General features: G+C 43.8%; 1 protein-coding gene across 2 annotated transcripts in view; it reads left to right on the top strand.

The window, feature by feature from the left end:
- Nucleotides 1–25,000, top strand: part of agap1 (ArfGAP with GTPase domain, ankyrin repeat and PH domain 1) — a gene marked incomplete at its 5' end in the record, with an annotated part of 339,845 nt that overhangs the window by 97,605 nt on the left and 217,240 nt on the right. Inside the window, one exon of one of the 2 annotated variants that reach the window (XM_084050610.1) lies at nucleotides 11,881–13,294. The exons of the other annotated variant lie outside the window; for it this stretch is intronic. Coding sequence (XP_083906736.1) covers nucleotides 11,881–13,294 — 1,414 coding nt within the window. Of the gene's footprint in view, nucleotides 1–11,880; nucleotides 13,295–25,000 lie in introns of those variants that run through there. 2 annotated transcript variants of the gene reach the window in all.

The following is a 25,000-nucleotide window of genomic DNA, read 5'->3' as shown; positions in this document are numbered from 1 at the left end:
GGCTGAACAAAGAGACCGCCAGCCGCTACAGGTGTCTATCTGTCTGTCTGAGAAAAGAAAGCCCTTCAGTGCACCTGACTGTGATCTCTCTCCGAACTGTATGAGGTCTCCCTGAGAGAATGAAACAATGACAATGTGCGTTTAATATTTGGCTCAAATGTAAAAAAAACGTTTTCCACAGATATGCTTACCCATGAGGCGACTCTTAAAACAAATCAAAATGCTAACAGTTTTTTGAAAAAAAAAAAAAATGTTTTCAAGATTTTTCAAAAATAGCAGATCTACAAGCTCATAGCGCTTGATCTCTCTCTCTCTCAGCTAGGGGGTCCTTGGCCTGAAAACGTTGAAGACCCCTGCTATAAATAAAGGCAGAAAAGTTTAAAAAAAAAAGTATATGTAACAAAGTAAATGTTCCTCATCACTAGCCACCTCTGGCCTCGACCCCCGTTTCACCCGACACGTTTCACTTACCGCCGGGAGAAATTCTTCCTCGACACGATTCCATCACCGCGTATCAGTTCAGTGACCTCGTGTACGTCAGCGTTATAACAACACTGCAGCGGAGGAGTGGTAACTCAATCTGTTTTGAAGCCGGGGCTCGCATGGCACGCACTGCATCGCCTACACCATCATCATCATCATCATCATCATAATGGGACACGGCCCCCCGGGCAGCGCTGCATTGTCTGCGTACACACTGACCTTGCGTTTGCTCGCTGATGACGACTGTTGCCATTTAGCTCCCTTTGCTCACCACCCATTTTTATGGGTCATCATGAGCAAAGATCCCTATATTTTTTAAAAGGTAGTGTAAGTGATTTTCTTTGGTTAGAATAAGTGTGAAATAACCCATTGCTACTGTATAGAGCAGTGCTTCTCAAACTTTTTCATGCCAGGTACCCCCAAATCGATATATATTTGGCCGCGGACCCCCATCTGAAAATATGTTGTGCCTGGGACCCCCAGAAGCAAAGGTTTTAGTTAAAAATGTTTGAATAAATATATTCAAAGACTATGCACACATTTTCGAGATTTTTCAAAAATAGCAGATCTACAAGCTCATAGTGCGGCACTCGGTGCCGCGCTATGAGCTTGTATATCTGCTATTTTTGAATAGCCAACGACCCCCTGGAACCCCCTCAAGGACCCCTGGGGGTCCCCGGACCCCACTTTGAGAACCAATGCTATAGAGTGTTTGTTCAGTAACAGGAGACTCCATGTCTCTCCAGCTCTTTAATGAGCAATGCATTTTCAGGTTGGGATACCAATTGTATCCAATCAGGATAGAGAACTCAGTCAGGATACAGATTAAACAAGTGAAATTGGAAGTGATGACACAAATAAATGAGCAGAGACAATTGGAACTGTACACTATAAAAATGAAGCTGATTAATGGGTACTCTCTCCTGATTGGCTGACATTTTGTCACCTACCTGAACATTTATTTTCTGTTTATTAAAGAGCTGGAGAGACAGGGAGACCCATGTTACTGAACAAACACTATAGCAAGGATTACTATCAAAATATAGAGCTTTAACCTTTTAACAAAACCTTTTATTTTAAACAAAAAATATCACTCACCCTACCTTTTAATTATTATAATTTAAAAACATTTGAAGTAGTGAAAATACAGCACACCATTGTACATGATTAATCAGAGTAATGAATTTAGTTGATTATAAAAATAAAATAAAAACATATATAATTTGATTCCCTCTTACTGAGCGGTACATGTTTGGTCTCCTGTACGGGAGAACCATGGGTTCGAATCCTGGTTGTCACAGTTGCAATTAACCTCTCTCTCTGTCAGGAGACAGCACAACAAAACATACGGATTGCACCTTTAAAGGACATTTTCCCCAGTAGAATCTATTGGCCTGTACAAAGGAACACATAATCTGTCATTATATTCAAATCGAGGCAAGCTGTTCTTATTTTCCTATCTATTTTCCCCTGTCATTCATTTTTAACCCATAAGACCTGAGGTCGAACAGTTTTCTGATAAACGTATGTTGCTATATCAGTGGTGCTCAAACTTTTTCATGTCAAGGACCCAAAACATTATATGTATTTGTCCGCCGACCCCCCATCTCAAAATATTATGTTCCAGGGACCCCCAGAAGCAAAGATTTGAGGTAAAAATATTCACTTAGAGCTTGTAGATCTGCTATATTTGAAAAATTGTGAACATTTGTGAACAAAATGACACCGATGCTTTTCCCGGTTTAAATGGGTTCAATTATAACGTGATGTATTTTTCATGCTTCTGAGTTCCGACCTACAGTACGGGGCGTGTCACGTCAGAGCGGTGTGTGTGTGTGTGTGTGTGTGTGTGTGTGTGTGTGTGTGTGTGTGTGTGTGTGTGTCGCAACTCCTGTCGAAATGTTCGGCGTACGAATTCCGCCGAGGTTTAACTGTCAGTTCCATTGAAGCCCCAATTTGCATACCGCCTCGTTTGTGGAAGTGCACACTTCATGTGGCCTTCCGTGGAGGACAGGTGGTCTCTCTCGACCCCTCCCCTCCCCCTCGTGCCACACACACACACACACACACACACACACACACACACACACACACACACACACACACACACACACACACACACACACACACACACACACACACACTCCCTCCCAGTCCCCTAGCTCGCCCCCCCCCCCCCCCCCCCCTCCTCCTTCTTGTGGCACACTTCAAACGAGGGGCTAATTGAGGAAGCTTTCATGGTCTGGTCTGCAATTATGGAGGTTCCTTTGTCTTGCAAAAGGCCATAAATAAGGAGGAAAGCAGCCTGCGTGCGTTTGAGACTTTTACTGCAAGAAGCAAGAAGCCATGTCATTCTTTGAATAACAAGCATACACTGTGAAGTACTGTAGGTACTCAAAACCGCATTGTTTGACCAAGAGGTTGAGCTTCTTTTTTTTTTTTTACAGTACTGCTCAAGCAGTTGTACTTATGGTTTTCTTCTTCGTTTCCTTTTCAAGAGAGAATGAAACTACATTGTATTCATTAGAATGAATTTAATGAACAGTGGTGTAAAGTAACTAAGTACATGTACTCAAGTACTGTACTTAAGTACAATTTTGAGGTACTTGAGTATTTCCAGTTTTCAGTACTTTTACTTCTACTCCACTACATCTTAGGGGCAAATATTGTACTTTTGCTCCACTACAATTATTTGAAAACTTTAGTTACTAGTTACTTTGCAGATACAAATGATTACATTATAAAACATACATTAACCGCTTTAGCTCTATTTCATACATAGGCTATTTGAGCATAGCCGATCTACAAGCTCACAACGCGTCGCGATGCGACACGTTGTGAGCTTGTAGATCTGTGCTTTTACTTAAGTAAATTTAGAATTCCGTACTTTTTCTTGTAACAGAGTACTTCTACATTGCAGTATTGATACTTTTACTTAAGTAAAACATTTGAGTACTTTTTCCACCACTGTTAATGAATACATGTGTATCTTATCATAATCTCTTATTGCGCCTTTTGTTAAACAACAGAAATTGCCTTGAATTTTTATCCGTTACACGCAATGTAAAATAGCAGCTCAACAAGCTCACAGCACATTGCAATGCGACGCGTTGTCGATCTGCTATTTTTGGTACGCAACAGTGTCAAACCTGTGTGTCATAAATCAGGCTTCATTTGACTGTATAGAAGTGTTCTCATGACATTTCTAGTACACATAAACTTCAATCACATCTGACAAATGCTTTGCAATAGAACAGCCCTGGTTATTACCAGCTTTTGGCGTGTAGAACAAAAAAACAACACATGGAAACACATTTAAGGTTTGTGTTGAAGGGAATTTTTCCTGCAGTTTTTGCCACCTTTCAGGTGATATGATCCGTTTTCCTCCGTAATTGGGGCAAAGTGGCTTCTCCTCTACGCACGCACACACACACACACGCGCGCGCGCACACGTGCACACGTGCACACCTCTAGGACTTCAAGAAGACGCAGGTAGTTAGAGAGCTTCCGTGGATCAGCATCGTGTTGGGTTGACAGGCCGCTTGGCTGTGATGAAAGGCTCCGGAGGTGCGTTTGATGTTGCGACGGGCGCAGCCCATGCGGGCGTGTAATTTAGCGCTGCCACGCGGAGGCGTGTGGCGTTTCGGTTTTCCTCGCTGGAAGCCCCCCGCACCCACCCGACCCACCCAACCCTTTCTCCGGTTGTTTACTCTGAGGTGTTTGATGCTGAGCTACACTGCAGCACCGTGTATATGCTACTGTTGTGTGTTTATCCTGCATATCTCTGCTCTCCGGCAGAAACCAGCAAACTTCAAAATGTTAATTTTTCAGGAAATGACTAAAACAAAACAAAAAGTGGAGTTAGGAGGTTTTGTTCATCATTGATAAGAACAGCTGAATGGACCTCCAAGCTCACAATGAGGTTGGAGATCAAAAGGGGGTGGAGCCTGGAGTCAGCAAAACCAGCTAACCCCACCCTCCTTTGGTGGAGTTAGCTGGCTTAGCAGAAAGTTTGAGGATCCAATGGATTTAGCTGGTTTTGTCAGAAGCGGAAGAAAATGCAAAAGTGGAACAATGGATTTAGCTGGTTTCTGCTGGACAGCAACGATATGTATGTACTGCCAACATGTACAGAGTACACCTCATTCACTCTGGTACTGTACTTGAACCTTTAATGTCGACACCTTCAATTCTGAACTTTAACACACGTCGACACCTTCAATTTTGAACTTTTAAGTAAAAATATTGCCAACTTGTTTCGGCCCAACGGTGGCCTTCATCAGGACATGCAAGAGTGAAGCAACACAGCAAATGTTTATCGTTACGTTTTATAGATTACAATTATTTGGTTTTGATTCCTCAACATAGTAGCTATAGCCAGTGGTGGAAAGTAACTAAGTACATTTACTTAAGTATTGTACTTAAGTAAAATTTTGAGGTATTTGTACTTTACTTGAGTTTTTCCAATTTCCAATACTTTTACTTCTACTCCACTACATCTCAGAGGCAAATATTTTACTTTTACTCCCATACAATTATTTGAAAACTTTAGTTACTAGTTACTTTTCAGATATAAATGATGATATTATAAAACATACATTAGCCACTTTATACCTAGGCTATTTGAAAATAGCCAATCTACAAGCTCACAACGCGTCGCATCGCGACGCGTTGTGAGCTTGTAGATCTGCTATTTTCAAATATTTAAGTACTTACTTTTGGTACTTCAAGTACATTTTGATAACCATACTTTTGTACTTTTATTCAAGACCATTTTGAATTTCGGACTACTTGTAACAGAGTTCTTCTACTTTTCAGTATTGATACTTTTACTTAAGTAAAACATTAGAGAACTTTTTCCACCACTGCAGCGATAACATCAGCAATAATACCAAATAACAAATGATTTGTTACGGTAATAATCAGCAAAGTATGTACATTCATCACAGCACACTTTGAGGTCCTCAAAGTGTGCTTTTTACATTGCGAGTGTGTTTCCTTTTTATAATGATGTTTTTGCTTTCTTCTATATCTCTGTATCTGTACAGTATGTCCGTATCTTGCTGCTGTAATAACAACCCAATTTCCCCTCTGGGAGCAATTAAGATTCATATTTCATATTTCATCATATAGAAGCCCTCACATGCACACCATATACATGCAGTAGATGGTATACTGTGTTCTGACGTGTGTCACATCTGTGAGTATCACAAGAGTTCAACACTCAGGATTTTGACGCGCACATCTTATTTAAAAACACTCATTCTTGGTGTTTTGATGAACACACAAGATCATTATTATTATAGGGCTCCGAAGTCTGGCGTAATTTACGTATCCTACCTGGGTCATGTTTTTTTTTCCTTTTCTGAATTCCCATTGACATATTTAATATCGCGTCATATAAGAACTGTGTTCCCAAAATAAACAAATCAGCACGTCGCTTTGACTCATATGGATATGAAGCATCAACTAACGGTGAGCAAATGCTAATGTTATGTCCATAACATATAAATTGTTATGGTATGGCAGAGCATGTTAATACAACATAACTAGCACATCTGCAGTGGTTGAAGGTGCGTGGTCTCCCCACGCTTAGGCCCTGGCGTCAGTTAGGACACCCTACTACTGGTTGACACGTAGTACTGCCTAAAGCTTATAAGCCCCATATCTCCCCTGGGAAAAAAAGCGGGGGTTCCCTCTTAGCTGAGCGGGTAGATGTTTGGTCCCTCCAGCGGGTAGAATCCCAGGTATAGGACATTAAAAGTTGCAGATTTAATACTCTCGTTCCTGCTGGTGTTTAGGTTACTTAAATTGCCATTTCCCTGTCATCTGGGGACCCCCCGACCCACAGGTTGAGAACCAATTTAACGAAGGCACAGCATTATCATTACTGTTTTTTTTTTAACAGTGCTAAGCAAGCAAAATCCTTCACTAATTTAACTCGGAGTGCAAGAAAATAGGTCCATTTTTCATTTGGCTCTTGTCAGACTGGCAGCCGTTATCATCATCAGCGGAGGAGAGGAGGCTGGTAGTGGAACTGCAAAGCGAGCACGATGTGTCAGGGAAGTGAACGTACACAGTAAAACAGATAATGATTAATGCATGGAGCGCCGCACTTTCATGTGTGCCAGTTTATGTTGGGTGCCAGCCAGCAGGCGTTATAGAAGGCCAACCCAGGCCTGGTGGTGACAGCCAGGTCTCTAGCCAGTAAAACAAACCCTCTGTGTTCAATGTATTCCTTTTGTAACTCTCAGAGGGTACGAATGGAACCAAATGGACCCTTAACCCTCTTGAGAGTTACATTGTTGATGTGGGCAATGCTGAACCTGCCACATCCAGACACAAGTGTGTGTGTGTGCGTGCGCGCGCGTGCGTGCGTCCAGGAAGTGTGTGTTGATAAAGTTGCTAAAGGCCCTGCTCTAATCTCCCCTAATCTCGGTAATGATGTGAAAATATAACGAGGGGAGAGGAGAGATAATCTACCCAACAACACCCACCACTACTCCCCTGAGAGAGAGAGAGAGAGAGAGAGAGAGAGAAGGGAGAGTGGATGAAAGGGAGCGCTGACAGACTTCTAGGCCAGGGTGGTTAAAAAAATGTGGTGTGGTGCGTGCCTGCGTGTGCACGCTCTTAGGGTTTCACAGACAGAAACTGTATGATGATGTGGGCAAAATTTCGATCTTGTGTATGCATATTTTAAGCACGCGCGCACGCGCGCACACGCACACAAACTATCTTTAGCCCCCGAGAGCATAATACCTGGGCACTTCAGGAGAGACTACCCAAATAAGATACTGGAGCACTCGACTACTCTGCACGTGTTTATTATTTTGCAGGGGTGACGAGTCATCTTTAGACCCCTTTCTCTATCTTGTCTCTTTAATCCAAACAATGCTTATTGTTAAAATGTCTCCACTTATATACAGCCTCTTTCTGGTCGTTCTCGCCGTCGTTCAAAGTGTTTTGCAAAGACATTCATCCAGCCATTCTCACAAACCACAACGCCACAGATGACAGCGATAGTAACGTGTGTCGCGGTCCGTTACACACCATTATGCAAATGTGGTTACACACTCACACAGACACACACACACCGACGGCAGAGACAACCATGCAAGGCACCAGCCTGCTCATCATCGGGAGCCGTTAGGGGTTTCCGTGTCTTGCTCAAGGACACTTTGACACGCAGCCTGGAGGAGCCGGGGATCGTTGTGATGCAACATGTTGTAGTGAGCTTGTAGATCGGCTATTTTAGATATTTTGGCGCTACACAGTTGTACGTATAAAATAAGGAATAAGTGATTAATATTAGAACCGGGAAAGCATCTGTGTCATTTTAGATTTTGTGTTGGCTATTCAAAAACAGCAGATAAACAAGCTCACATATCAAGCTTGTATATCTGCTATTTTTGAGCATTTTTTAAAAATATTTGAAAGTGTGAGAACTACTGATTTAGAAGGCATTAGTAGAATCAGCCTCAGGTCTTAATGGGTTAATTTGCTTCATCGATTTAGTAAAAAAAAAAAATCTATTCAAATTTTCACAGTTTCTCCTTTCTTGATTATTTGATTAATCGAAAAAGTAATCACTAGAATAATCGCTAAGAAGATAAATCGATAGTTTTTCATCCCTATATAACGGGGAGCCTTCTCTCTCTGGCTCTCTGCTTCTGCCCAAATAATAACAAATATATTTTTTACCATGAGGAATTCAGTATCAGCATGTAATTATACAGTCATTTCATAACACACAACTGTAGCATATCTTGGTGGTAACGGTGGCGGTGGCATTTCCACGGTTCTGTTCCAAATGTGAAATGAATCACTGTTATTATATTGCCTCTGCATGGAGCTGCAGCCCCGCTCGCCTTTAAACATGCTTGATGGACAGGCAGGGGAGAGCAAAGCTCCACCCTTTTTATGGTAATCACTCTGTGAGGGGGAAAACTCGGAGTGGAGTTGAGGAACTCTTGTCCCACTTATGATGATGTTGTTTGATTTGAAAACCGCAAACATTGTTGGGTATCTCAGTGGTTCTCAACCTTTTCAGGCCGCGACCCCCCAAAATAATCATATTTGAACTGGGGACCCCCCACCCTGACAAGCATTTGGAATTGTAGGAGCTGAAGGCAGTACATGTTACATTTGTTTGACTCAGATAAATATTGTGAACATAGCAGATCCGCTATTTTCACAATATTTGCCTCTTTCTTATATTATTTGAAAATTTGGCCAATGTTTGATCAGTTTTTATAGTATAGTTTGTTGATTACTGTTGATGCAGTAATGGTCTTTTTTCTTTTCTTTCAGTCTCTTTTTTAGGTATTTAAAGGGCCTTAAATTGTCACTTCACTGTCATCTGGGGACCCCCCCTGACCTACAGGTTGAGAACCACTGGGTTATCTGACCTGTTTCTTAACCTGTTTTCCTATTCTTCTTTTTATCTCCTTTCCTCTTACCTTATCTGAAAACAAAACGGCAAATGATGGGAGTACAAAAAAGGATGTCACCCTCCTAATAAACCTATGATGAGACAATAAAGCGCTCACAACCCTGATTGTGAGTGCTGATGTTTTTCTTTTGTTGTTTAAGTGGTCAAGAATAACCTGCAACCAGTTTGGTTGCAGCCTTGCAGGTTTTGGACCTGAGAGCACCTAGCCTTTGAAGTGAGCTACATGCAGTGTTACCAGGTCTGCTTATTATAAGCGCCTCTGAGCTTGTTTTTCTGTAGTTGATTGTAAATATTGGAGGTTTAGGCTTGCTTCCTAAATGCTGTTAAAACCAGTTAAAACCACATTTTCTTGTCAAGGCCCAGGCTCGGGAATCGAACCTGTGACGAATTAGAGCCTATATGTGTGGTAGGTGCCTTAACCATTAGGCCATTTGCACCCCGTCCTCCGTTTATTTGACTCTGAAGCTGTGTCCTTCTGGCTTGAATTGTGTGAATGTGTGTGACGCTGAATTGATGCAACGGTATGATAATTTGTCTGTTTTCGCTTTGGAACAAATTAGGAGAATTTTTCAATTTCTTCAGTCAGCAAGTCAATTAGTATGTTTGACCTTTTAATTAGTAGCCTATTTGTATAGTTGCATTTAGTACTATTTAAGTTTTATTTCTTTACTTTGTTCACGTTCAGACATGCACTGTATTATGGAAGATTGTTTGTCACCTATCAGACTTTATTTCAGCCTCCATAAATGTCTAAACAGCTGAATTTCTCTCACGCAATGTATATTATTTGTATGCCTCTAGCAGAGTTTTAATTTGCTGTGTCTTTGTCTTCGTTTAATTTATTGGTCATTGCACAGCACTGTACTGTGGGTCTTTAAGAGCACCAGTGTCTCGGCTGCAAGATAATGGATTTTAATTCCTTCCAATATGAAAACCAGCAAATTGTTTTTAATTTGATTTTTCAATGAAAGGAAATGAGTATGAAGCTGGCAGAAAACAACACAATGATATGAAAGTGTGTCTACCTTTATAGACTGTATTGTTGTCGATGGAGCCGAACGGATAACTTTGATTTTAATTATGCATTACATTTTTACAACAGTGCAGTGGCAGTAAAAACAATGTATGCATTTGTACACTCTCTGGGTTACAAATCTCTCTGAGTTGAACTTATTTTAATGAATAAAATAATTTTAACCAGTCTGTATGGTGCAATATGTTAATACAATATAACTAGTACATCTGCAGTGGTTGGAGGTGGTCTCCCTGCTCTTTCATTGAGACATTTAGAGCCTGGTGTCAAGTAGGTTGACAATGACAAGTAACCCTGCCTGGAGCTCATAAGCGCAACACTAGCATTGCCTCTTGAATTGAGCAGTAGAAATGTTGACTCTTATGGAAGATCCGGGTTTGATCAGGTTGGATCTGACTGAGTAGAACGGGGTGCTCCTTCCATTCCGACATTTCGCCACTCCGACTAGTGGCTTCCTCGTGCGGTTAGGGTTAGGTATAGGGTTCGTTAACGTCGGAAAGGCGACATGTCGGAAAGGCGACATGCACCCGAGTAGAACAGTGGTTCTCAAAGTGGGGTGCGGAGACCTCCGGGGGTCCTTGAGGGAGCCCAGTGGGTCCGCCAGCTAAATAATTTGTAGTTAGCAACCAAATGGACCCTTACAGGTCTGTAACTATTACACACTCAGTTGGGAGCCGTGGACTACTACTAAATAATAATAATGTATTATTATTATTAGGTCCCTATGTGTCACTGTGAATGCATAACAAACTGGGAGGCCCTTGAAATTAAAAGGTTTGAGAGAACCACTGGAGTAGAAAATCCAGATCCGACTGTCCCGCTCCAGTTGTCCCTGAACTCCGCTCCACGTCTTCCCTCCAGCCTTGTGTTCAGTTTGTGGAGTGTGTGTGTGTGGAGTGAGATGAGAGTAGAGAGAGAGAGAGAGAGAGGGAGTCGGGGAGAGAGAGCGAGAAAGGGAATGGATACGGTGCCGTCGCTTGTCTTTCTGGCTCTACTGGGAGAAGAAGGCGACTGCTGCGTGTGAAAGAGAGAGAGAGCAGAGCACAGAGGGAAGAAGGAGAAAGAAGAAGAAGAGGGGGAGGCTTGTTTTGGCCGTAAATTTCAACCTTCATTTGAATCACAATTGACGACGGAGGGAGCGATGCCTCATGTCGTGGGATAGAGAGAGAGTGAGAGTGGGAGAGAGAGAGCAGGTTCCACTGCGGGGGATGAAGTGAAGCCTCCTCACACAATGGGACACGACGGACGGAGGAGCGACGCTCGAGCGCTGCTGCTGTTGGAATAATAATAACGCTCGCGCGGCGGCGACCCAACTGACAGGGACCTACCGCCACGCACGCCACCAAATATAACTGAAAAACCGCTAAAAACCGCTAAAACAAACACTTTTTTTTGTATTCCACACAAATTCTTCTTTCTTACCACGACACCGGTGTCGTGGTAAGAAAGAAGAAATTGTGGGGAATTAAAAAAAAAAGTGTTTGTGTTGTTGTTTTATTTCTCCTTTCATTGACGGGAATCGTTTTGAATTGAAGGAGAGGAGCATTGATGTTTGTGCAGTTTTTTTTAAAGCTCGCTGTTTTTTTTACACGCGCACATAGAGAGAGAGGAGGACGCGCCTGTTCTGTTCTGTTTGTGACATTCATTCTGCTGCCAGTTTTAAAATTCCTCCGGGATGAAGAGCGGAATGTGTTTCCGCCGTCAAAGTCCGTCTATTTGCACATCTGGATATAAGTGAATTACCCCATTGTCGCTTCTTTGCTGTCTTTTTTGGTATATTCCCCATTTCCCCCCCATCTCTATTAATAGGACTGTTGACGGTGAGAAACAGTTTCCCACCCCTGCCCCTTCTATATTATTCTATATAGCTCAAAGACAAGCACATGAGAATTAAGTGTTGTGTTTGTGAAGAATGTACCTTCTGGACAGCAGCTACTCTGACAGGATGGAGAGAGGGACCCCTCAGAGGAAAACCGTGTACCGGATCTCTCTGACGCTGGTGAAGAAGGAGAGCCTGGAGGGGGACGGACCCCCGTCGTCGGGCGGCGGCGGCCCCCGGCGCCTCGAGAACCCCAAGGTGGTGGCCTACCGCCGGGAGGCCTCCACGGAGGCGCCCGCCAGGAGCTGCCTGCTGGAGCAGCTCCAGGAGGTGGAGGACGAGGAGTCGGACGACCTGTGCCTCTCCTCCAACTCGCACAACTACATGAGGACCTTCAGGACGTTCAGCACGGGCCAGCTGGAGCTCAGGAGGCTGAAAATAGCCCGGAAGCATCACTTACAGAGGGAGCCGAAGGAGGCGCCCGCCGCCAGCCCGCTGGGCAAGGAGCAGCGGGGCAAGGAGGCCCCTGGGACGGTGCCACCGCCGCACAGTCCGAAAGCGGAAACCCCCGGGGCGGAGGGGGTGAGCGGGCCGCGGCAGGAAAAAACGGAGGATCGGGACGAGCTCAGGGGGGAGGTTTGCGCCGGGAGCATCAAAGTGGTCTCAGAAACGGCCGCCGCGGTGAGCGTGGAGAACGGCAGCGTCAACAACAAGAAGAAGAAGCAGCTTCTGAAAGCCAAGAGCGCAGAGGAGAGGCTCTCCGAGGGCCTGGTGAACGGCGAGGGGAAGCTGCCCCACTCCAAAAGCAACGGGAAGGCGGTGACACCGGCGGCGGCGGCGCCGCCCCCCGAAACCCCGCCGCCCCCTAAGAAACACCCCAGCCTCCTCCGGCGAAGCTTCAGCTTCAGACACTGGACGGGTGGGGAGCTGCTGCGGCTCCGCGCTCTCGCCAAGGACAAGCACCACCACAGCAGCTCGGGGTGCATCGGACGCAGCGCGGGCACGGAGGCGGGCACGGATTCAGGCACGGAGAGCGCGGAGGCGGCCTTGGTGCCGGTGGTGGCGCCTCCTCCCCGCTCCGCCACCGTCCTCCAGAACCCGGCCTACCACGAGCCGTCCTCTCCCGCCATCTCCTCCTCCTCCAGGGAGAAGAGCAAGACGCTGGAGGTGGGCGCCGTCCTCAACAAGACGGACTCCATGTCGGAGCTGAGCCGCTGGGAGCGCGCCCGCGGCGGCAAGAACCGCACGCTGGACAACAGCGACCTGCTGAGGCTCTCGGCCGAGAAGGACGGCGGCACGGGGTTCCTCCTCCGGGGAGGAGGGGGGCGGCAGAGCGGCCACGAGCGGCGTCTGGTGCGCTTCTTCTCCGGGATCTTCTCCAGGAAGGACGGCGGGGCCACGTCCACGCCGCTGGGCAGCCCCAGCAGCGGCCGCTCGCTGCGGAGGCACAAGAGGACGGTCCTCTCCCAGTCCAGCACGGAGAGCATGAACGGCTCTCACTCTGACGGTAAATAACAGGATGAAGTTTATACCCATTAAGACCTGAGGCCGGTTCTACAAATGGCTTCTAAATCAGTAGTTCTCACACTTTCAAGACAAAAATGTAAAAAAAATAGCAGATGTACAAGCTTTGTGACGCGCTGTGAGCTTGTATATCTGCAATTTATTTCATAGCCAATGCAAACAATCTAAAATGACCCGGTTTTAATGGGTTAAAAGCTCTCTGCTCGTCTCCTCTATCCTTGTCTGCTTCCCTCTACTCTCATGCTTTCCTCCTCTCTCCTCCTTGTCAACAACCAAGAATCAAGAGACAACGGGCTCAGAGCGTAGCTGTAGAGTAACTGTTCCAAGAAGGTGGCATTATCTGTTTCCTGTTATGGTTCATTTTCCCATCATCTGTTTGATTTGGCTCAGCATCAGTTTTGAACTGGAAATATTCAATTCAACTCAAAGAAGTGTTATTGGCATGAAAAAAAAACATACGTTCTTACATTGCCAAAGAAAGGAAATGATGTGAAGGTATTCATGTATTACCTGTTCAAACCTGCTGCCAAGCCAATCAAACAAAGCTATGGGAAAATGAACAGGAAATCAATATGCCACCTTCTGAAAACCTAGGATTACAGTTATGCACTCTCCTTTTCACCTCTTCTCTTCTCCTCCTTTCTTCTCTTCGCCTGTTGCTCTCCAACACCCTCTCTCTCTCTTTCTTTCTTTCTCTCTCTCTCTCCGTTCTCCTCTCCATCTCCCTTCTCTTACCCTGCTCTGTCTCTACAGGTCTGTCTCCCATCTCTTTCTCTCCTCTTTCAATTCCATTCAAAGGGGGTTTATTGTTGGCTTGAGAAAACATACGTTTACGTTGGCAAAGCAAAAGTGGAACGAAACAATCTAAACAAAGTAATGTATGTACAATTAAAAGGGAATAAAGAAATGCATAAACAGAGCTGTGTTACTTTGCAACTTAGAGAAAACTATCGTACACAAGTAACCATAGGAATTGTGCATACATTTGCTGTCAGAAATAGTTAGTTATAGATCCAGTCATCCACCTAGGAAAAGAGAGCTTTCTCTCTGTCTCTCTCTCTCTATCTCTCTCTATGTCCACGCAGACATCATGTGTGTCACACATGTAGACATGTACACTGTACAGTGCATTGGTATGTGAGGGGGGCATCCAAACATTGGCCTTCCTGCTGAGACGGACGGACGTTTTTACGCCGAGATCCTGAAAGTGTTTTATTTTGACAGCCCTTACCTCTCGTTCACCCCTCTTCTGCTATCTCTGTTCCCCATCTTTAAAACGCCGCGAGAAGCCTTCGTCTGTGTGCGTGTGTGTGTGTGTGTGTGTGCTCACACACGGTGTCTGTTCACGTGCACGGTGTGTGTATAACTCCTAGGAGGATCAATATGTTGTTGCACTGAAGTTAAGTTTTTAGACTGTTTGGCCTCGCGCTCAACCCTGCTCTATTTTGAGAGCCTTTTATCGCTGCCACACAGGATTTGACACACACACACACACACACACACACACACACACACACACACACACACACACACACACACACACACACACACACACACACACTGTGATGTGTCGGGGTTCACACTCCCAAGTTGGATGTGACAACTGTCACCTCTCTCTCTCTCCCCGACGTCACTTCGCTTCCTCTCCATCTTCATGTCTGCTTCTCTCTCTACCTCTTTCTTTTTTTTTGTCTCTCCCTCTTTCTGGCTCTATCTTTGCATATATAACCATCTCTTGGAAGGCCCCCCCCCCTATCTCTGTTTCTGTCGCTTCCTCGCTCTTTTCCCTCTCCATCCATAATGTTCCCTCTCTCTCTCAGTCTACAGTATGCGTTTTTTTTACGCTCTAGATTCAGGCAGTGTGTTTAAGGATGTCCCCAAAACTTTGAAAAAAGAAGAAGATATGTTTGATATTCTGTGCATTTTTAGAACAAGTATTCAACTATTCCAGCCCTTTATGGCAAAATGCGATGGGTAGCGTCTCGAGAACCGTATGCAAACACGCTGCAGCATTCCCTTCGTGTCTGTGTAACATCAGGACGTGCCAACTTGTGAAAGTTGTGTCAAAGTTGATACGCTGTGCATGTAAACAACAATGTTTCAACCAACATTGTTCTTGTGAAGTAGTTTTGTATTTATAGGTGATGCATGCATGAAGATCCACTGGAATAGGCTCTATCTATGCACAGCATCCATATTGGGAAGGAATTGGGACTCTTCCATACTTCCTTCACAGGTCAAATACTAATGAAGGCTCTGTTCCATTCTGGTCAAACAGAGTCAGGGTGCTGGTATTGTGCGCGTTGGCTCACTGGAAACACTGCTACATCTCTCTGTCATGGTTCTAAATTCTCCCTTACGTGGGAATTGAACCAATTTGGTTCCATTTGTACGCTGGGGGTCCTTGAAATTAAAAAAAGTCTGAGAACCACTGTGCTACACTTAGTGGAACAGAGCCTTAGTTAGTATAATTGGTTAAGAGCTGTGAACCAAGTAAGGGAAGGGGCATAATTTCTTTCCAATATGGCTGCTGTGCATAGAGCCTTATTATATCAGAAAAGCGACCTTGTGGAACGAGTATTCGTACTGGCTGATGTTTGGCGGAACCGCCCCGCTGTTGTGTTTTGTGTATTTGATAGGTGACAGACTGACAGTATTTGTTCAGGACAGCAGGCTGCTGCTGTTTGCTCTGCTCACCAAAGCTTCTCCTTCCCTCTGTTTGTCTTTCATTAGACTCAGCATCACACCTGACTTTGAGCTCCTAGTACTGTAGGACTTAACCACTTAAAACTCCCAGCATCCCTTGTCGGCGGAAAACTTTTCCAGAAAGATAGACAGTCAGCCTGAATTTTCATTTAGTTTCACTCCATTATTCAGTCTGAAAGCCCTCTCGGTGCAGCCGTTTTCTCAGATGGGTGGGCGTGACCAAAGTGGGACTCTTCGGCGATTGGTTCATACTGGATCATCCCTGTCCCCATTGGGCCGGTTAGATTTTCAACCGATAAAAACCCTGCCTTCGATGGCGTCACCAGAAAACCAGAAAATAGCCGATCACCAGAAACCTACACATTATCATTACATTTTCAGTCATGAGATTTTAATTTGCTTTATTTCATACATCATGACAAACCATGTTTGTCCGGATGATGGTCTATAAGGACCGAGGTAAATAATTCCTAGACAGTGTGTGGGACCTTTTTCATTGTTTGCATTTGGACCTTCCTTTTGTCCTACACACCTGTCCTATAAGCTCTTGCGTGCGTGCATCGGCCCTTTGTTTTTTAACCTTCTGCATATTTACCCATCCTAACTGTTAGGAGCAGTCGACATGCTCCTACGTGCACAGGCACATATCCACACACAGAGAAGATGCTACACACACACACACACACACACACACACACACACACACACACACACACACACTCACACTCACACTCACACTCGCCTCTACATCCTCTTTCCATTGTGGTGGTGGGGGGGGGTGGAAAGATTGATGCCAGGGAGGAAGGAAGTAGCTTTATTCCGTACAGAGTGCCTCTGATAGACAGATAGACTGGCGGACAGACAGACAGACGGACAGTCAGACAGGCAGACAGACAGACAGACAGGCTGGCAGACAGTCAAACATACAGGCAGGGAGACAGTAGTCAGTAGTTTCCAGACACTCACACTGACTTACTGACCCGTCTTTCCGATTGAACTGTGGACTTCCAAAAATAGCTGATCTACAAGCTCACAATGCATTGCGAGGCGATGCATTGTAAGCTTGTAGATCAGCTATTTCCGGTGCGCCGGACTCGTGCGACATACAGATGAGGCGTTTTTTCGAGCCTCCAGGTGTAGCTGGGCTCAGCATTTTTACTAATAGAAAACAACACATTTGTTGTATTTTCACTGGATTGCGTCGTGCACAAAACCACTCCCAAAAACAAACCGATATTCTTCATCTTCCTTGGTGTGTGGGTTTGTGTCCATGGATGTCGATGCCTGTGTATACGAATGTGGTGTGTGTGTGTGTGTGTGTGTGTGTGTGTGTGTGTGTGTGTGTGTGTGTGTGTGTTTGTGTGTGTGTGTGTGTGTGTGTGCGCGTGGAGTGTGTGTGTTGTTCAGCGCAGTGTGTATATAAACAGAGGGCTTACAGCCTGCTCCGTAGTACAAACAGTCCCGAACCTGAAATAGAACACACACACACGCAAGCATCTCCGACATGCACGCCTGGGAGTTGTTTTAGGTGCTTTTTCCTGATTCCTTCCTTCCCACGTTTTGAAGCTGCAATCCGAGACTTATTTTAATGAAAACAAATATTAGTCTGTTTGGTAGAGTATGTTAATGCAATGTAACTAGTACAGCAGTACTGCAGTACTGTTGGAGGTGGTCTCTATACTCTTCCATTGAGACATATTGTAGAGCCTGGTGTCGGGCAGGACACCTACTGGTCAATCAGTTATTTGAAGCAGATCCAAAAATCCGCTTATTGTTTTCTGCTGCATTTCAGCACTTAAGATATACAGACTGTTTGGGGCGAAGCATTCGAAAATGATGTGTCTTGACTCGAGAGACTATTGCTGGAATGAGTGCACCTTTAGCCTTAAAGGGATAGTTCACCCCCAAAATGTTTTTTTTTGTATTGATTAGTCACCCCATGGAGACTTGAATTCATGGATATTTTTTTTTAATTATTTTTTCGGAACCGCTGCCTATCGGCCCGCTGTTCATCAAATTATTGCCTTGAAGAAATGCGACAAAAAGGCTATTTTATTTTTGGGTGAACTACTCCTTAAATGTCATTTGTATCTTCTAAGTTCTCTCATAACCCCTTATAAGGTTTTCGGGGTCATTTTCTAGTCGCCTATAGCCAAAGGGTTTGGACTAGATCCCTATTGTCCAAGACGACTAAACCTCTCTTCCGCAGTTCTCACTGCTATCCTAGCCCTAAGGCAGTGGTGGAAAGTAACTAAGGTACATTCACTCAAGTACTGTACTTAAGTAAAATATTGAGGTATTTGTACTTTACAGGAGTATTTTTTTTTTAATATATACTTTATACTTCTACTCCACTACATCTCACAGGCAAATATTGTACTTTTACTCCACTCCAGCTATTTGACGGCTATATTTGTTGATTGCACTTATTGTAAGTCGCTTTGGATAAAAGCGTCTGCTAAATGACTGTAATGTAATGTAATGTAATAGGTTACTAGTTACTTTGAAGTTTTGCATTATTAACTCTCTGCCTGCCAGAGTTTTTTCAGAACAGTCTGTAGCCTCTGCCAGGGTTTTGCCATGATTTTGGTACCTGTTCGCGTAGCCACAGATTTTTTTCCTCCAGTATGATTGATCCCCAGATGGTTTCTAATCACAGATGAGATTCAGGTGTGGTTTCACAAATGTCAACGAGGTCATTTTGACCTTGTTGACATGTGTTGTTTGATGTTTCAATATAGCTCAAAACCAGTAGTTTTAAACCAAAAAACAAAGTGAATTGTTTGTCCGTTTGAATTTTAACATTGAAGTGAATGGAGCAGCAAATCTTCGAACATTTTTAGCTCCTAATCTGTTCGTAATTCGACAAGGGTTGAAATTATAAAAAAATGCAAAAAAAAAAAAATTAATTAAAAGACGTATATATACGTCATTGGCAGCCATAGAGTTAAGACAAAACCTACATTACCTAAGCCCTATTTTGTACTTCAGCTATTTGAAAATAGCCGATCTACAAGCTCACAACGCGTCACTCTGCGACGCGTTGTGAGCTTGTAGATCGACTGTTTTCAAATGATTTTGTAGAACATTTTGAAATCTGAACATTTCTGCATAATGAGTACTTTTACTTTTGGTACTTTAAGTACAATTTGATGCCAGTACTTTTACTCAAGTAAAATGTGAATACAGAACTTTCACTTGTATCAGAGTATTTCAATATTGTGGTATTGGTACTTTTACCTAAGTAAAACATTTTAGTACTTTTTCCACCACTGCTCCAAGGCTTTGTGGGGTCTATGTAGCGCGTCAGGTTGAGGCTTTTTTGGATACCTCAGGGGGGTTTCGTGGGTCGTTTCCCTGGCATCTGGGCTGCCGTTTGGCAGTCTGACCCTTGGGGCAGGAAAGCCTACCGTGAACCTCCTTGCCGCCGGCCACAAGGATCAACTGACCGGCTTTAGAGGCGTAAAGTCTGGTGGCTGCCTGGTTGGTGGTCGGGCCGGGCAAGCCTCCACGTTCTCTTAACTCTAGCCTTTAATTTCTGTTAAATTAAATATACTATTCGGCGGTGGATTTGGCTTCAATTCCCCTCGCACATGTTTAAAAAAATATATATATATATATATATATTTAAAATATTTGTCTAATCTTTGCATGTTTCATGGTTGTTTTATTTCAACATGCTATCTGCATGTCCTTCAGTCTCTTTCATAGCAGAAAGAAAGCTAAAACTAAGTAAACCTAAGGTTGATGTGTTTTCTTGTAGTGTGGCAGCATCTTACAGTTAATCGAACAAAGCGATTTAATCAATTATATAAAATAATTGATAGTTTTCTAAAAATAAATATAAAAAAAAATCCCTATTTTGGGCATTAGAGGTGAATGTTTACAGAAAGAACCTTCCAAAATAGTGAAAATAGCATATCTACAAGCTCACAACTTTTCTTTTCTTTTTTAAACGTGGAAAAAATGCTTTTCTATTATTTGAATAATCTAAAAAGTTATTAACAGAATAATCGCTGAGGGAGAATAATGGATAGTTGCAGCTCTAGTGTTGACTTCAAGACATTTTGGCTCTGGGAGAGTTTTATAGCATGTTAAGCTACCGTTAGGGTTTGAGCCTGACCCTGAGGCGGGGGGTCTCCATGTATCTCCTCTCACATCACACAGATCAGCTAACAGCTCTAAGCTCCTGGCTCTGATGACACTGCCGGACAAATCTTCTGTGTGTGTGTGTCCGTGCATGTGTGTGTGTGTGTGTGTGTGTGTGTGTGTGTGTGTGTGTGTGTGTGTGTGTGTGTGTGTGTCAGTCCGTGCGTACTCATATTACTATACTTGTGGGGGGCAAATGTCCCAACAAGTATGTTAGAATTTGAGACATCTTCATTGTGAGGACAATTTTCCATGTCCTCACTAGAGAAATGCTTTTTTTTTATATTTAAATAAGATTTTTTAGAGTTAGGCTTGCAATTAAGAAAAGGTTCAGGTTAGGATTAGGGGTTTGGGTTGATTTATACTTAGTTGCGCGTCGGTTCTCACAAAGTGTTGTGATTTTTGTAAATTGGCTATTTTCGGTGAGCCAAACTCAGGCTTTGGGGTTAGGTCTAAAAATGGCAAAATAAGGTAAAAAATTTGCTTTTATATAATTGCCATCGGAAAATGTTGATGTCCTGACAAGTATAGTAATACTGTGTGTGTGTGTGTGTGTGTGTGTGTGTGTGTGTGTGTGTGTGGTTGCATATATCTGTGTGTGTGTGTGTGTGTGTGTGTAAGTAAGAGAGAGGGAGCGAGAGAGTGCGTGCACGTGAGGCTTCGTGGCTTCCACATTTCTGGAATTCCAGGGCGCCCCTTGAAGTGGCGGAGAGTCCACACCGGTGGTAACCTCTCCCCCTGTCACATAATGGCCGTTGGCAGGTAAATGTGTTGTCTTTAGAGATAACCTTGCTCTGGGGTTTCTTCCACTACGGCCCACTACTACTAGGGTGGCTGTGGTTTTGCAAGGGGAACGCTATAACCAAGTGGAAAATGAACTCCGGGCGCGGCCACATGAATGCTGGTGAGATGTAGTCTGTGGTGTTGTAAGGTTAGTTTGCCCTCATGGGCTGGGTAGTGGGAGAATGGCAGAGGGCGGCAGTTAGCCGAGTGGGTAGAAAGAGAGAGAGGCCGCCTGGGAGTCACAAGGTTATTTTTGTCTTCATTTCAGAATAATCTTTATTGTCACATCACAGGTTTTGCAGGTGTAAAACAGTGGGTGAAATTCCTCTTTGTGCAAGCTCCATTGTTTTCGTTATTTCCATTAGAGAAAGGGAAGAAGGAGGGTGAGAGAGATCAATAAAAACAAACAAATGATCTACATATTTTCACAGAAAGAGGAATTCTCTGTCACTATTTGTTTTATCTGACATATTGTTGCAATAAACTAATAATATAAATATATTAGTATGCTAGCGGCTGGTATTGTTATCATTCTGTGAGACTGCAGTGGTTCTCAAAGTGGGGTCTGGGGTCCTTGGGGGATGCCATGGGTTCTCCAGTAAAATTAGTTAGCATAGCGTCACAATCATTTTAACCACTTAAACTATATTTTATTCTTTGGCTATTAAGAATAGCAGATATACAAGCTCCTAGTGTGTTACTTCGTACCGTGCTATGAGCTTGTACATTAGAAAAAGCGTGAAGATTTGTGCAAATCTTTGAATATACATACATTCTTAAAGCAAACATTTTATAACTCAAATATTTGCTTCCGGATGTCCCTGATGGGAACATTTTTGAGATAAGGGGTCCGCAGCCAAAATACATTTTGGGGGTCCTTGACATGGAAAAAAGTTTGAGAACCACTGCTCTGTAGTCTGCTCTCCTGCATTGCAAGCCAGTGTTGTCAAGGCTGCTTTCTAGGATTCATGCCAGCACAGTGGATTGGGCACAGAAGGGAAGACAGAAAATGCCCCCCTGGTGTGAAGGGAAATACTGGAGGCTGGCAGAGTGATGGGTTGAGCCCCAAACCTGAGCACACTTGATGGAGTATGCCATCAAATATTGATAAAGAGGAAAGCACAGTTCAGATAAAAGCTCTCTGGATTGTGTGTGAGTGTGTGTGTGTGTGTGTGTGTGTGCGTGCGTGCGCAGTGGTGGAAAGTAACTAAGTTACTCAACTACTGTACTTGAGTACAATTTTGATGTATTTTGACTTTACTGGAGTATTTGCAATACTTCTACTCCACTACGTCTCAGAGGCAAATATTGTACTTTATTGCGACACGTTGTGAGCTTGTAGATCTGCTATTTTCAAACATTTTTGTACTTTTACTTTTGGTACTTTTAGTATATTTTTATGCCAATACTTTGGTACTTTTACTCATGCAATATGTTTAACACAGGCCTTTTACTTAACATATTATAGTAGTATTTCTACATTGCGATATTGATACTTTTACTGAAGTAAACTATCTGAGTACTTCTTCCACCACTCTGTGTGTGTGTGTGTGTGTGTGTGTGTGTGTGTGTGTGTGTGTGTGTGTGTGTGTGTGTGTGTGTGTGTGTGTGTGTGTGTGTGTGTGTGTGTGTGTGTGTGTGTGTGTGTGTGTGTGTGTGTGTGTGTGTGTGTGTTCACGAGCAATAGGAAGTGCGAAAGTGACCTCAACAATTCCTTATTTTTCTAACATAAGCGAGGCTCGTCATTGGTGGAAACATTTCATACTGGTAGCAAATTCAACGCCAGTGATACCCAGTTTCACCATGGTGCCGGAATCTTTACACTGCACAGCAAGTGTTTCCGCTCTCAAACCACTGTCAACCATTGTGTGTTTGTGTGTCTGCGTGCGTACGAGCGCACACTCGATGCACACTGCACAGTGCACAGTTACTCTTCTGCCTCAAGTCTTGTTTCTCCGCCACCCTCTAGCATTTTCCACAGAACTGCATGGTAGAAATAAGATCAAAATAAGATGGATGTTTTATTCATATAACCAAACCTTTTGGTGTAGTTAGACATACAGTATATTAGGGGTATAGCTGTATCATTGATCACATAGTGGTGTTGCATATCGTCTCAGTCGGGTGGAAACCTCAACATGTCCAAAACTGTTACTTTTCAGCATTCAAATGCAAAAGTAGCGAACGTAGCAGATCTACAAGCTCAACGCGCGTAGCTGTGCGCCGCGTTTGGAGCGCGTGGATCTGCTACTGTTGATGATTTTGTGTGACGCTGTAGCATGATCAAGTAGGCCGTAAATTTACGAAATAATACACAAAAAGTTAGAATATTAGGAGGTTTCTGCGTGACAGCGACGATATGCAAATGCTGCAGCGTTGGCTCTGTGAATGCGCTGGGTTTTTACTGAAAGTGGTAGTACATGAAATGACCCTGGGGACTGTGGTCAGACTGCCCACTGAGACAAGAGGCTCTATTCACAGCAGCCATATTATGAAGACATTCACAGGTGTTACCAATGATACTAATGAAGGCTCTGTTCCATTCTGGTCAAACAGTCAGGATGCTAATATTGTGCATGTTGGCTCACTGGAAACACCAGTGGGTCTACAGTTGGGGTCCAGGGACCCTCATGGGCGTCCAAATGACCCCTTACAGGTGTGTAACTCTGAGAGTGTACAAATGGAACCAAATGGACCCGTAAGGGTCCATTTGGTTCCATTTGTACACTCTCAGAGTTATGGGGGTCGTGGAAACCACTGTGCTAGACTAAATGGAACAGAGCCTTCATTAGCATCATTGGTAACACCTGTGAATGTTTTCACAATATGGCTGCTGTGAATAGAGCCTATCCTAGCTTCACATGCAACTGTCTATTACCTTCTTAGTGATTGTGAAAGAAAATTCTTGGTGCTGTTCTTGTTCTTATGTATCTTTTCTTTTCTCTCTCTCTCCCCATGTTCACCCTGCTGTCATCTCTCTGGGCGCTCCTCCCAATCACAGGTAAGCACTAAAACCTAACCATTTAAACCATGGATATACTTAGTAAAACGGAGCTGAGTTGCAACTGTCCGTGGTACATTCTGCGATACGTTGCAAGCTTGTAGATCTTCTGTTTTTGGCGAACGTTCAACCCCAGATTAGGGATGCAGTGGTTGAAACCGCGCTGAAAAACACAACGGTTTGAGTTGTGTTGTTTGGTGGTTCTCAAAGTGGGGTCTGGGGACCCCCCAGGGGTCCTTGAGGGGGTTCCAGGGAATAATCCGTTTTTTGACGTTTAAGAAATAATAATAACACAAATCTTCTCTTCTGAGGGTCCCGGGCACACAACCTTTTCAGATGGGGGTCCGCGGGCCAAATATATATCAATTTGGGAGTCCTTGGCACAAAAAAGTTTGAGAACCACTGGTGTAGTTGGAAGAAAAAGTGAGATACAGTAGCACATCATTAGCATGCACATCCCATTCAGTGTCCAGGTGTTGGGCAAACGGCAGATCAAGAATAAAATACTAGAATACAAGTCTGCAAGCTGGTTCTCAGCTCCACTTATTTATTGTCGTTTTATGTTTCGATCAAAAGATCTTTTCTGAATCTTCTTGACGATCTTTTGATCAAAACGTCGAACAGCATTAAACAAACGGAGCTGAGAAACGGTGTGCAGACTTTATAAGTTCTTCTTTGTTTTTTACTGGGTTATGTAGTCTCTTGATGTAACTCCAAAATTGGATAGAGAGACAAACCTGCAGAGAGAACGCAAGGGAAGAGAAGAGAGATAAAGACGAGAGAGAGAGAGAGAGAGAGAGAGAGAGAGAGAGAGAGAGAGAGAGAGAGAGAGAGAGAGAGAGAGAGAGAGAGAGAGAGAGAGAGAGAGAGAGAGAGAGAGAGAGAGAGAGAGAGAGAGAGAGAGAGAGAGAGAGAGAGAGAGAGAGAGAGAGAGAGAGAGAGAGAGAGAGAGAGAGAGAGAGAGAGAGAGAGATGTGATTTGTGGACCTTTTACAGTTCCTTATTGGTTAACTAGTAGTGTATCGACTCCTGGATTTAAAGCTTACTGTA

Source organism: Gymnoscopelus microlampas (assembly GCF_963454915.1).
Source record: "Gymnoscopelus microlampas genome assembly, chromosome: 24".
Lineage (NCBI taxonomy): Eukaryota > Metazoa > Chordata > Actinopteri > Myctophiformes > Myctophidae > Gymnoscopelus > Gymnoscopelus microlampas.
The sequence above is the reverse complement of the archived record's forward strand: the minus strand, read 5'-3'. Positions and strand labels throughout refer to the sequence as shown.